Below are 13335 nucleotides of genomic sequence, written 5' to 3' on the forward strand. Positions count from 1 at the left end.
TGGAGAAGCCCGGTCTTCTCCGTCCGCCCACGGAGGGATTCCCCGAGCCGCCGACGGTCGGGTTTTAGAGGATTCCCTCTCAGCTGATATTTTGACAGCTGATGCCGGCTTGCCTGTTTTAGCGGCTGAGACTATTCAGGTCTCTCAGCCGCTTCAGGCTGTGGAGGGAGCTGTTTTGGCGGGAAAGACGCCATCTTCTCTGTCTGGCCCCTCCATTTTGTCTTCCACCTCAGGTGACCTTCCCCCTGTTTTGTCTAAGCAGGGGCAGGTTTCTGCTGGGTCCCCTGCTGTGGCAGGGAGTCCCTTGGGACCCTCGGGGGGTTTTTCCCCTGATTTTTTCTTTTCATTATGCAAAGCCTATTTTCAGGCGGCTGGGGGTCCCGGTTGCGCCCAGGGGGTCTCGGGGGGTGGGGTTTCCTCCGCGCTCCCTGCGGCTTTGCCTCTCTCGTCTGACGTGACGTCCCCTCCGCCGCCTCTCTTGTCCAAGCGTCCGCGGGTGTCGTGGGACGAGGATTTGTGGTCGGAGGAACGTGTCGGTATGGAGGAGGACCTGGACCCTTCTGAGGAATTCCAGGACCCTCTGGAGGGGACGGAAGCTGGCGGCGGGTTGTCGGGTTTCCCGTTCTCCAGTGACGAGGCGTCCGTGGTGCGCCTTTTTCAGAGAGATGAGCTGCCTGACCTTATTCAACAGGTTTCTTCGGCTTTGCGTTTTGAGGACGCGCCGCCGGAGACTCCGCGTGTGGGGGACCCTCTGTTACGAGGGATCCGTTCCGTTTCCCGCTCTTTTCCTATGCATCAGGATATTCGGGATATTATTCTTGAGCAGTGGAAAACGCCGGAGACGCCGTTTCGGCTGGCGCGCAGCATGGCTCGCCTGTATCCCATTCCTGAAGGGGATCGGGCTACGTTAGCTTCGCCAGTCGTGGATGCGGTGGTCTCGGCTATTTCCAAGCGGCATACCGTGCCTGTTGAGGGCGGTTCTGCCTTGCGGGACTCTGAGGAGCGCAAATTGGAGACCATCCTTAAGCAAAATTTTCAAGTCTCTGCTTTTGGGGTCCAGGCGGCTATTTGTGGGGGACTGGTCGCTCGCGCCGTGTTTCGGTGGGCGGAGTGGGTCTTGGATCGAGAGTCTGACGACTGGTCTCTGGTGGATCAGGAGGTAGCAAAGATTGAGATGGCTGCCTCATTCCTCTCGGATGCTCTGTATGACTTGGTGCGGATCTCGGCTAAGTCCATGGCTTTTGGCGTGGCCGCAAGGCGTGTGTTGTGGCTGCGCGCTTGGGCGGCGGATGCTGCGTCCAAAGCTAAGCTTACTAAATTTCCCTTTCGGGGGTCGTTTTTATTTGGAGAGGACTTGGATAAGTTAATTCAGACTCTGTCGGACTCGAAAGTTCCCCGTTTGCCGGAGGACCGTGCCCGCCCGGCGTCTCGGGGGGGTGCGGCCCGGGGGCGTTTGCGGGAATTTCGCAAGTATCGCCCTGGGCGTGGGGCTGCTTCTTTCCAGTCTCCGGGGTTTTCCCGGGGTCGGTTCTTCCAGCGCATGCAGCCCTTTCGGGGGGCCCGTCGGGGGGCAGGGAACCCCTCCGCCGGTTCCCCCGCTTCCCGTCCTGCACAATGACGCCTTGCCGGCGCCCCCCTTGGTTCCGGTGGGGGCCCGGCTGCGCGACTTTTTTCCCAAATGGGCCGAGATCACGTCCGATCAGTGGGTCCTGGAGGTGGTGCGGGACGGTTATGCCCTGGAGTTCGCCCGCTCTCTGCCGGATTTTTTCCTCGCTTCTCCGTGTCAGACTCCGGGGAAGAAGCAGGCTTTTCGCCAGACCCTTCAGCGCTTGCTAGATCTCAGGGCAGTAGTTCCGGTGCCCCCCCCGGAGTGGGGCACGGGCAGGTACTCCATTTACTTTGTGGTGCCCAAGAAGGAGGGGACTTTTCGGCCCATCCTCGATTTGAAAGGGGTCAACAGGGCTCTCAAGGTTCCCTCTTTCCGTATGGAAACGCTGCGGTCGGTCATTCTGGCGGTTCAGCCGGGGGAGTTTCTCACTTCTCTCGATCTGACGGAGGCCTACTTGCATGTTCCTATTCGGACCTCTCATCAGCGTTTCCTGCGCTTTGCGATCTTGGGTCGGCACTATCAGTTCTGTGCGCTTCCCTTTGGGCTGGCCACGGCTCCCCGGACGTTCACCAAGGTGATGGTGGTCGTCGCGGCAGCCTTGCGGTCGGAGGGCATTCTGGTACACCCCTACCTGGACGACTGGTTAATTCGGGCCAAGTCGTTGCAGGAAAGCTACCGGGTTACGGCTCGGGTGGTGGAGTTTCTCCGGTCGCTGGGCTGGGTGGTCAACCTTTCCAAGAGTCGGTTGGTTCCGGCTCAGCGTCTGGAGTACCTCGGGGTGCTGTTCGACACCTCCTTGGGGAAGGTCTTCCTCCCAGAGGCCCGGGTGAGCAAATTGCAGTCTCAGATTCGCCTGCTTTTGGCGTCCCGGTGTCCTCGGGCGCGAGATTTCCTCCAGGTCCTGGGGTCGATGGCGGCGTCCCTGGACGTGGTGAGGTGGGCGCGGGCCCACATGCGTCCTCTTCAGTATGCTCTGCTCCGGAGGTGGTCTCCCCAGAGGCACGGGATGGATGTTCCGGTTCCCCTGCGAGGCTTGGCGCGCTGCAGTCTGCGTTGGTGGCTCCGGACCCCTCACCTAGTTCAGGGGGTGGGTCTGGATCTTCCGCAGTGGACGGTGCTCCTTACGGATGCGAGTCTCCTGGGTTGGGGGGCCCAGTGTCTGGGTCACTCTGCTCAGGGAACCTGGTCCACGGAGGAGGCCTCCTGGTCGATCAACGTGTTGGAGACCAGGGCGGTCCGGCTGGCGCTGTTGGCTTTCCACTCCCTTTTGTTGGGCAAGTCGGTCAGAGTCCTGTCGGACAATGCCACGGCGGTGGCTTATGTCAATCGTCAGGGGGGCACCAAGAGCACTCTGGTGGCGCAGGAGGCGGCTCGGCTCATGGTTTGGGCGGAGTCGCATCTTCTGGACCTCTCGGCCTCTCACATTGCCGGGGTAGAAAACGTTCAGGCGGACTTCCTCAGTCGTCACTTCTTGGATCCGGGAGAGTGGTGTCTCGGCGCCGAGGCGTTTCAGTTGCTAGTGCGTGCTTGGGGGCAGCCCCTGATGGATCTGATGGCTACAAGTGGCAACGCCAAAGTACCCCGCTTCTTCAGTCGTCGCAGGGACGGTCTGGCCGAGGGTCTGGATGCTCTGGTCCAACCGTGGCCAACGGAGGGGCTGTTGTATGTGTTCCCTCCTTGGCCATTAGTAGGCAGAGTACTGCTTCGCATTGTTCGCCATCCGGGGCTGGTGGTCTTGGTGGCTCCGGATTGGCCTCGTCGTCCGTGGTATGCGGATCTGGTGAGGCATCTGGTGGCGGATCCTCTTCCTCTGCCTCTCGAGTGCGATCTTCTGACGCAGGGTCCCATTCCCATGTTCGACCCGTCTCCCTTTTGTCTTACGGCTTGGCTCTTGAAAGGGGCCGCCTGAGTAAGAAGGGATATTCCGACAAGGTGATCTCTACACTTTTGGGGTCCCGGAGGCTTTCTACCTCTCGGGCTTATGTACGGGTTTGGCGTCTTTTTGAGGAATGGTGCCGAGCGCGGGGAGTGGTCTCCTTTCGCGCTTCTCTGCCTAACATTCTAGAGTTTTTGCAGGATGGCCTGGATAGGGGCCTGGCCTGGTCTTCTCTTCGGGTTCATCTGGCGGCCCTGTCGGCTTTTCGGGGGCTGGTGACAGGTCAGCGTTTGTCAGCCATTCCTGATGTGATTCGCTTTCTTAGGGCGGCCAAGTTGCTCAGGCCTCCCATAAGGCCCTCGATTCCCTCTTGGGATCTCAATCTGGTTCTCTCTGTTCTAGTGCGCCCTCCTTTCGAGCCGTTGGACGGCTGTTCGTTGAAGGACCTTACGCTGAAGTCGGTCTTTTTGGTGGCCATTACTTCCGCTAGACGGGTGTCGGAGCTACAGGCTTTCTCTTGTAGGGCTCCCTTCCTGGAGTTTTCAAAGGAGCGGGTTGTTTTGCGGCCTGTTCCTTCCTTTCTGCCGAAGGTAGTTTCTCCTTTTCATGTCAATCAATCGGTGGTCCTCCCGGTCTTGGGTAGTCGGGAGGGTTCTTCTGAGCAACGACAGCTGCGCAAGTTGGATGTCGGTCGGGTCCTCCATGCTTATGTGCAGCGGACCCGGGATTTTCAGAGCTCCGATCATCTCTTTGTGCTTCTGGCGGGTCCTCGTCGGGGGGCTGGCGCTTCTAAGGCTACTATTGCGCGCTGGATCAAGGAGACGATCGCTTCCGCTTATCTTCTGAGTCAGAAGCCGGTTCCGGAGTTTCTCAAGGCTCATTCCACTAGGGGTCAGGCGGCTTCTTGGGCTGAGTCGTCGCTCGTGCCTCCGGTGGATATTTGTAAGGCTGCGGTTTGGTCCTCCTTGCATTCATTTGTTCGGCATTATCGGGTAGATGTTCAGGCGCGTCGGGACGCGGTGTTCGGTGAGCGTGTTCTGGTATCGGCCCTTCGGGGGTCCCGCCCGTGAGAGGGACTGCTTTGGTACGTCCCAATCGTAAAGTTAACCTCTACTGGTCTGGAGAGTGCTAAAGAAGGAGAAATTAGGTTCTTACCTGCTAATTTACTTTCTTTTAGCTTCTCCAGACCAGTAGAGGTCCCCACCCTGTCTGTTGTTGTTGTTGTTGGGGCTGTTGCGCGGGCAGTTTTTGGTTTTTGCTGCGGGTTCTAGTATTTTTCTAGGGCCGGGGAGAATTGAAGAACAGCGGCTGTGGCTCGGCTGGCTTAGCTGGCGAGCTGTGGGGACCTTCTTCCTTCGGGAATTTCTCCTCTGCATTTTCCAACAGCATTTTTTGGGTATGTTATTGGTTACTCCTTTCGGAGTATTGTTTTTTCTCTCTGTTGTTTCCAGTTCTTGGTTCTGCTTGGCTATTCGGCAGACTGAGGGAAATAGAGAGGAGGGGCTAGGATATACTGTCCCAAAGTTTTGTTTTCAGTCTCCACCTGCTGGTCATGATTAGATATATACCCAATCGTAAAGTTAACCTCTACTGGTCTGGAGAAGCTAAAAGAAAGTAAATTAGCAGGTAAGAACCTAATTTCTCCTTATTATTTTTTATCCACTCTTTTTACTGTCTTTCTTCCCCCCCCATGTTTTTACCTTTGTATTTTGAATTTAATATAGAATGTAACCATTAATGAACTTTCCCGTTGTTTCAATATAATACGTAACAACTTAATTCTTATTTTAAATTGTGTTTGTTTTTGTAACATTGTTTATTTATACAATATTTTACCTATGTTTATAATTATTTGTATTATTTTGTACATCGCCTTGAATGTAGAGAAGGCGATTAATCAAATTATTTAATAAACTTGGATAAACTTGGATCCTTCCCTTGTCTGTTGCATTTTTATTGTTAACCGGCATTTCTATTTCAGCTAGGTCGCATATTGTGCAATGAGCACTTTTAAAGGGAAAAAGTGCTCCAGACGCGAGGCAGCCGTGGCCAGCCTGTACACATGGTGTGCAGGCCGGCGTGAAGGGGAATCCTCGCTTGCCGGCAGCTGACAGCGGGGAAGCCCAGGCTTCCCTCACTGCCCACCAAGGGATTCCCGCAGCTGCTGACGGTCAGGGAAATAAGGTTTCCCTTACTGCTGATGGTGCTGGGGACTCTCCTACCGCTGCAGGCCTAGGGGGTTCCATTTTTGGTGGGAAGCATCTTGTCTGTAGCTTCAGGTGACCTTCCCTGTTTATTTGAGAGACGGGGCAGGTTTCTGCTGGGTCCTCTGCTGTGGCAGGGAATCCCATTGGGCCGCCAGGTGGTTTTCCCTCTGATTTTGATTTTGCCTTGTGTAAGGCTAACTTTCAGGCGGCGGGGGTCCTGCTTCCGCCCCAGGGGTCTCGGCGTGAGGGTTTCCCTCGATGTCCATTCCAGTTCGGCCCCTTTAGTGCCGGTTGTGTCCCCATCTCCTCCTCTCTCCAAGCGGCTGATGGTTTTTTGAGACGATGATTTTGCTTATGAGGAGCAGTTTTCTTTTGATGAGCACCTGGACCTTATGGGAGACCTCCAGGATCCTCATGGGGGGACAGATGCCGTTTGCGGCAGCTTTGTGGTTCTGTCAGCTGGCAAGGATGCGTCTGTCGTGTGCATTTTCCAGCGGAAAGAGCTCCAGGAGCTTATTATTCAGGTCTCTTCGCTGCTGCATTTTGAGGAAGACGCAAAGGTGTGGTGGACCCTCTGCTTAGGGGATTCACTCTGCATCCCGCTCTTTTCCTATGCATCAGAATATTTGAGATATTGTTCTTGCACAGTGGAAATTGCCGGAGGTGCCCTTTCATTTTGTGCGATCTGTAGCCCACATGTATCCCATCCCGGAGGGGAATAGTGATACCTTTAAGTCGTGTTGGACGCAGTGGTCTCCGCCATCACGAAGCAGCATACTGTTCCCATTGAGGGCATCTTAGCCTTACGGGATTCTGAGGAGCGTACAGAATTTTTGATGTCTCTGCCTTAGCAATTCAAGCGATATATGGTGGTCTGGTGGCTTGGGCCTGTTTTCAGTGGGCCAAGCGTGTCCTCGATCGTGAGTCCAATGACTGGTCCTTGGTGGCTCAGGAAGTAGCCAAAATTGAGATGGGTACCTCTTATCTCTCTGATGCTCTGTATGACCTGTTGCGAGCATCAGCTAAGTCCATGGCACTCGGGGTGGTCGCTCATCGTACCTTGTGGCTTCAGGCTTGGTTGGTGGATATGTCATCTAAGGCTAAGCTGACACAGTTTCCCTTTTGGATTCTAAGGTGCCCCCATCTTCCTGAGGACTGTGCGGGGAGGCGTTGCTCAGGGGTGTTTGCATGATTTCCACAGATATCACCCTGGTCAAGGGGCTGCTTCCTTCCCAACCTTAGGGTTGCCCCAGGGCCGTTTCTTTTAGTGCATGCTGAGCCTCGGGGTCGCCATGGGGCTGTTTCTTTCAGTGTGGGGCCTGTTGGGGAGGGTGTGATTCCTCTGTCAGTTCCCCCGCTGCCTGTCCAGCCCAATGACTCCTTGCTGGCGCCTCCCTTGGTTCTGGTGGGTGCTTGGTTGCGAGAGTTTTACCAAGGGTGGGCCGTTATCACATCGGATCAGTGGGTCCTGGAGGTGATGCAGGATGGTTGTACTCTAGAACTTTCCTGCTCTTTGTCAGATCGTTTTCTTGCTGCTCCTTGTCAGCTGGCTTGGAAGAAGCAGGCCTTTCGCCAGACACTTCGCTTGCTAGATCTTCAGGCAGTGGTACCAGTGCCTCCGCAGGAGTGGGGCACAGGCAGATACAATTTACTTCGTGGTGCCCAAGAAAGAGAGGACCTTTTGGCCCATCTTAGATCTGTCTTTTCGCATGGAAACCCTGAGATCTGTCATTCTGGCGGTTCAGCCGGGGGAATTTCTGACCTTTCTCGATCTGACAGAGGCCTACTTGCATGTTCCAATTCGCGCCTCCCATCAGCGGTTCCTTCGCTTTGCGATCTTGGTTCAGCACTACCAGTTTTGTGCTCTCACTTTTGGTCTGGCCATGGCTCCGCGGACGTTCACCAAGATCATAGTGGCTATTGCGGTGGCGTTGCATTCTGGTTCACCCCTACCTGGACAACTGGTTGATCAGAGCAAAATCTTTTCAGGAGAGCTCCCGGGTTACAGCTCAGGTTGTGGAATTCCTGCAGTCGCTGGGATGGGTATTCAACCTGTCAAAGAACTGGTTTGCTCCGTCTCAGCCCATGGAGTACCTTGGGGTTCTTTTCGACACCAGGAAATGGCTGCCTTGAGTTCCCATAGTCTCTTGAGACTATGACGGAAGCTCAAGGCAGCCATTTCCTATGAGCGATCTGCACGTGGCAGGAGTGTGGGAAGATCGCTCCTGCCCCGAAAACCTGCTAGACTACCAGGTAATTAAGGGGGGGGGGGGTTACAGGGCTTAAAATAGCCCGCAAATTAAAATGTTTTTTTTGTTTTAAAATCGCGAATAACCGAATCCACGGATTCGGAGGGGAAATGTATTTAGTACTACAACCAAAGTTTGGTTTCGGTCTCCACCTGCTGGTTAAAGTGAGCTATTTCCCATCAGTGAAGGCTATACCGGTCTGGAGAGTCTAAAAGAAAGAAAATTAGCAGGTAAGAACCTAATTTCTCCTTTTCAAATAGCGATTAAAAAATAAAATGAGAAGTTTTGACTGTATAAGCCTTCCTACCCTTTGACTCTCGGCACCTTTTGCAGTCTTCAGTCCTAAAGGATAAGTGTCGCCTAGCTTCAGAGAGGAATCCTTGGCAGATTAGCTTAAGCGTTTTCTTGTTGGCTGGGTATCATCTGTGGATTGCTGTTAACCATAGATTTTCTATTGGATTCAGCTCTGAGCTCTTGACTTTTGCACTTTAGACATTTGCTTTCTTCTTTCTGAGCCACTAGATTGTCACTTTTGGACATATGTGAGCTCTATTTAACTTATTATGGGCCTTGTTAAAGCAGTTTTGAGGACCAGAGTTAATGTGGGTGTGAAGACTTACACAATGATAGCTTTTTAATATTTTTCTCTGATTTGTTAATTTATTGTTCTGTTAGAGCATGTTATGTAGATCAGTGAAACCAACTCCTACTTTAATATTTTTCAATTTGTATTTTTTAGATAGCAGAATGTGAAAAAAACATACAAAGGTCTGAAGACTTTTTCAAGGCGCTATATATTTCCTAAATCAGCAAGTAACTAATCTTTTCAGCCATTTCTTTTGTAATGGGTGAGGAACTATTTGGACCGGACTCTGTTTCTGACATTGGGTCATCTGGTTCCTGGATCAGGGAAATTAAGGAATTCTTCTTTTCTGTAGGAACTCAGCTGCCAGGCTACTTTTGGACATATGATGTATGACAACATTTCACCAGTTTTGGCTTATTTCTTTTGGATCTCAGGTTTAAATCATAGTGTGGGTCCCCAATATCTTATGGATAAACTGAGAAATATATCCCAGACTGGACCTGATATCAGAAAACAACTTTTTATTGTGTGTCCCTTCAGTTGAGGTTTGTACACTGCTGCAGACTCAGTTCTTGTCTTCTGCGATTCTCCATCTCTGAAGAAATTCATTTGGTTCAGGAAACATTTGAAAGCCTTTTTATTAAGAAGACATTTAGCCTTCCCAGCTCAGACTCTTTTTTCTTTATGGGAGACTAAGGTATTTTATTTGTAGAGGAAGTTGTATTTTTTTAATGTTTTATTTCAGAAGCTATTTAATTTTCTAAAACAGCTTGTTTTATTTGTATCTCATTTCAATTTTTAGTTTTCATAGAGAATAGTTTGCTAGTTGAATGTTTTGGCTATGTTTCTAAATTGATTTTGTAATTGGGTTTTCTATTACTATTATATAATTTATTATATTTTGATATGGATTGTGGTATATTAAACAAAAGCCATAAACCATTACGGGTTCTCTTGAAACCTAAGATTGACTGAAGAGAAAAAAAAATTGTTTCATGGCAGAGAAGGAATTCCTAGATGCATGAAAGATTCCAGATAATAGAAATGGGGGGGGGGGGGGGGGGGGTAGCTATTTAAAGAAGGTTAGAGGAGGGGAGAGGAGAGGGAAACACGGCTTATAAGCTGAAAGATTTCACATTTGTGGGATTGCTTTATATCAGCATGTGACTCAAAACTGACAGTTTTGCTTAACAAGTTAGAGATCAGAGGTTGAAATAAACTGGCAGGAACTGGAACTGAAAAGTTGTGTGGTGATGGTGGCCAGGTTTTTCACTTTCCTCAGGTTGTAGCGGGTTTGGTGCATTTGTTTACTGTTGCTTCTTTCTTCTTGGTACTAAAGTTTTGTCATTTTATCCTTGTTGAACTATCCTTATTGGTAGCCACTCTAGCATTTGTTTCCATCACTTTTAGCTATTTATTTATCACGGAAGGTTAATGGAGCAATGTGCATTTCCAGTTCCGACATTACATGATCTTGCAACCTGCTAGGGCTAGTAGTGACATTCATGCAGCCCTGTGTATAAAGGTGGCCCTCCCTTGCTGTAGTCTGTGTGCCTGGTCCCCTTGTTTCTTCACCTATTTGCTTATCTCTTTATCTCTCTTGTTGCTCAGCTTGTGCAACATCTGTGCCCCAGTATATGCCTGTACTTGTAATGGGATGAATGTGTGTTACATGTGTGTCTTGACAGACACCCATACCTGCCAAAAATTGTGTGCATGTTTTTTGTGTTATATGTTGTCTCAGTATGCCATGGGGAGGAGAGAAAAGGATGAAGGTTGGAGAGAGAGAGATGAACATTATAGGAGAGTTAAGGGGAAAAAAGTGGAGTACAGCTTAGGAAAAGGGAGAGAAGTGGAAGGTTTATAGGAAAGAGGTATAGAGCAGTGCAGGATAGGCACAGAGGTGTAAAGGTAGGCAATAGGAAAAAAATCTGCCTCAGGCAGAAAAGATTAAATTTTTGTGTTCAACAGGGAAGATGCAGAAAGCTGTGTGAGGAAATTGATGGGACGAGACAGATAAAGGTGGAGAGCAATGTTGGGGGAATCTAGGAACAGCATTTGAAGAGGGGAGCACCTTGGAGAGTAAGGACACAGAGGTGAGAGACAGAAAAAGCACAGAATGAGAAAGATGAGGCAGCAGTGCAGTGGAGGGAAAATTGGAAAACAATGTGGGACCGGAAATCTGATGAGAACATATGGATTTATGTTGGGATGGTTTAGTTTCAGGGTTAGGCCTCGGTAATATCTTCTTTCACATTTTTTTAAAATAAATGTTCATTGTCTTCATGATTGTACAAATTGGAAAGTTGCAAATATGCTGTGAAAAATCACTAAAATTGTGCCTGTGACATACTGTCTGCAGTACATACGTTTTACACTGTATGTTCCTGGTTGTGTATCACTTTGGATGCATGTGAGTGTAGCTGTGTCGCATATATGTTTAGGTGGATTTGAGTGTGTATGGCTTTTGTTGCTTTTGTCAGAGTTTCCATGGAATCTGATGCGTGTTTCTGTTTGTCCTCTAACAGGACAGTGTTCCCATGGGCTCTCCTGCCTTCCTTCTCTCTCTCTTTGTAAGTATTGAGTGACTGCGATATGCAAGGGGAAATGGGAGGGATGCCTCTAACGGAGAAGGGAGTTGATGGGCATTTGATTTGGCTTTGAGAGTTAATTGATAGCACATTATGCTATTTTGGAGCTGTGATCTGCACTCGCTAGTTGAGTAGTATAAAAGCCTCAAGGGAAACATCTCACTAGAGAAATCCCCCCGAAAACACAGCTAAGCCAACCAAAACAAGGCACTAAAATATATAGAGAAAAATGGAAGGAGCCCTCAGATTAATATTTTGCACACTAGATCATCCACCTTATGAAAAGTCTCTTAGGATGATTTTTTAATTAAGTATGAAAGTAGCTCTATGAAATATAATTAAACAGTTACTCTGAGAAAGAGTTTCTTCATAAAGTGAACGATCTAGTATGCAAAATTTCAATCTGAGCCTTGTTTTGGTCGGCTTAGTTTTTTCTCTGAGTTTATTTGGGTTGCCCAGTAAGTGGGAACTTTATTTTGGGGTCAAGGGAAATTATGAGCAGTGGACACCGAACCCTGCAGCAGGAATCGGACAGATTCTCTATTTACTCAAGATTACACTTCTCTGGAGATAGACAGGATAATGCACATAATGGTAAGGTCTCCCAGTGGCTGCTGCCTGCATGGAACTGCCCTCTCTTGCCAATTAAAAACGAGTAAGATCAGACAACCACAGATAGACCTTCCTGTGTGGCTTATGTCACAATGTCCCCTTCAATATTTATCTTCCATGCTCAAATCCTGATGTGTAGCCCTCTCCACACTTCCTTGGTTACAAAACTGACTTTATTTAAAAAGAGAAACTACACAGCTTTCTTCCACACTCAATGATGGTTGAGTCTGCTCTCAAATGGGCTAGAAATTTGAAGAAACCTACCAGCTCTATATGAGTCTTTAGTTGAAGTTTAGTGTCCAGTGGGTTTGATTTTGCAGATACTCTCCCACTGGAGCAGGCTGCAAACCTTTGTCAGGTAGCCAACAAGCAAAAGGAGAGGACTGCAAATAGGGGTGATTGGGTGCTGTCATCTCAGGACCCTATAAATTGTCTGTTAAGTTAGCAAGTTCCCAGATGGTGGTGGTATTTATAAAGTACCCTATACCAAGGTACTTTGCATTCAGTTACAGGCAAAAACAATAAATCACAGCCTTAAGTGATATGTGAGGCATTGGAAGAAAGTGATTTGTCCAAGGTCACAGTGAATGTCAATGGCCGAAGCAGGTTTTGTACCCATGACTCTTAATCCTGTCTTTGATTTTGCACTTTCAGAAACAACATAGGAATAGCAAATGTTAAGGAAGTCTTTAGAGGGAGTATAAATCACCATTGAGGGTCCCTCATTTACAGAAAATATTTCCTAATTTATTGGCTTTCCTCTCCCACCTTTATAACTTTTTGTCATAAAACCTTATTTCCTGATAGCTGTATAGTAGTCTCAGATCATCACATTTATTTAATGTGCTTTCTTCCCTTTGGATTCTGAGCTTGCCCCTATGTTGATACTTTTCCTGTCCCTGTGTTGACTCCATCTGTACTTGTACTCACTAATTCATTGCTATTTTCTTATTTTATTGAACATTTGGCAGGATGGGGGTACAAGGGGTCGACGCTGTGCCATTGAGGCTGATATGAAGATGAAGAAGTGATAAAGTGCTAGCCTTTGGACATCTGCTTGCATCCCAGGGAAGCCAAGTACCGGTTCACCTCTCTTCGACAACTGATTTTTATCATTATTTACTTCTTGTCCTGAGCTACTTTCCTTCGTGCTAGATCAAAAACTGATTGGACTTCACTAGGTCAAAATCTGAAGTGGGGCAGCAATTGTTGCATAAAGCCTAGTTGTGTTTTATCAGTGCTTTGGAACCGGAATGGGTAAATACTGTAATGTAAAGTGTAAAGAACAATTTTATTATTAATAAAATATAAATGTGTAAAGTGCAGATGCTGCAGAAATTTTTTGTTAGCCATTGTCCATTGGCAGAGTAGCCTAGTAGTTAGAGCTGCTGCCTTAGGACCCTGAAGTTGCAGGTTCAATCCCAGTACTGCTGCTTGTGACCCTGGGCAAATCACATATCTCTCCATTGTCCCAAGTACCATACTTTCACTGCGAGCTCACCGGAACAGTTGGGGAAAATTCTTAAGATTATTTGATTATTATTCAGGTTAAACTGCCTTAAACTTCTCCAAGGTAGGGCAGTATATCAAATGCCTACACTTTTA

The 13335-nt window shown here is 48.9% G+C and overlaps 1 protein-coding gene across 6 annotated transcripts in view; it reads left to right on the forward strand.

The window, feature by feature from the left end:
- BRD8 (bromodomain containing 8) overlaps positions 1-13053 on the forward strand; it is a 107668-nt gene extending 94615 nt beyond the window's left edge. For 3 of the 6 annotated variants that reach the window (XM_033927009.1, XM_033927010.1, XM_033927011.1), the window contains exons 20-21: positions 11056-11100; positions 12702-13053. In XM_033927009.1, coding sequence (XP_033782900.1) covers positions 11056-11100; positions 12702-12761 — 105 coding nt within the window. In that variant the 3' untranslated portion in view covers positions 12762-13053. Of the gene's footprint in view, positions 1-8680; positions 8755-8961; positions 9073-11055; positions 11101-12701 lie in introns of all 6 variants that reach the window. The other 3 variants (XR_004537470.1, XR_004537471.1, XM_033927012.1) reach the window with 3 other exon arrangements.
- Positions 13054-13335: the final 282 nt, after the last annotated feature.

Source organism: Geotrypetes seraphini, chromosome 18 (genome assembly GCF_902459505.1).
Source record: "Geotrypetes seraphini chromosome 18, aGeoSer1.1, whole genome shotgun sequence".
Taxonomy (NCBI): domain Eukaryota; kingdom Metazoa; phylum Chordata; class Amphibia; order Gymnophiona; family Dermophiidae; genus Geotrypetes; species Geotrypetes seraphini.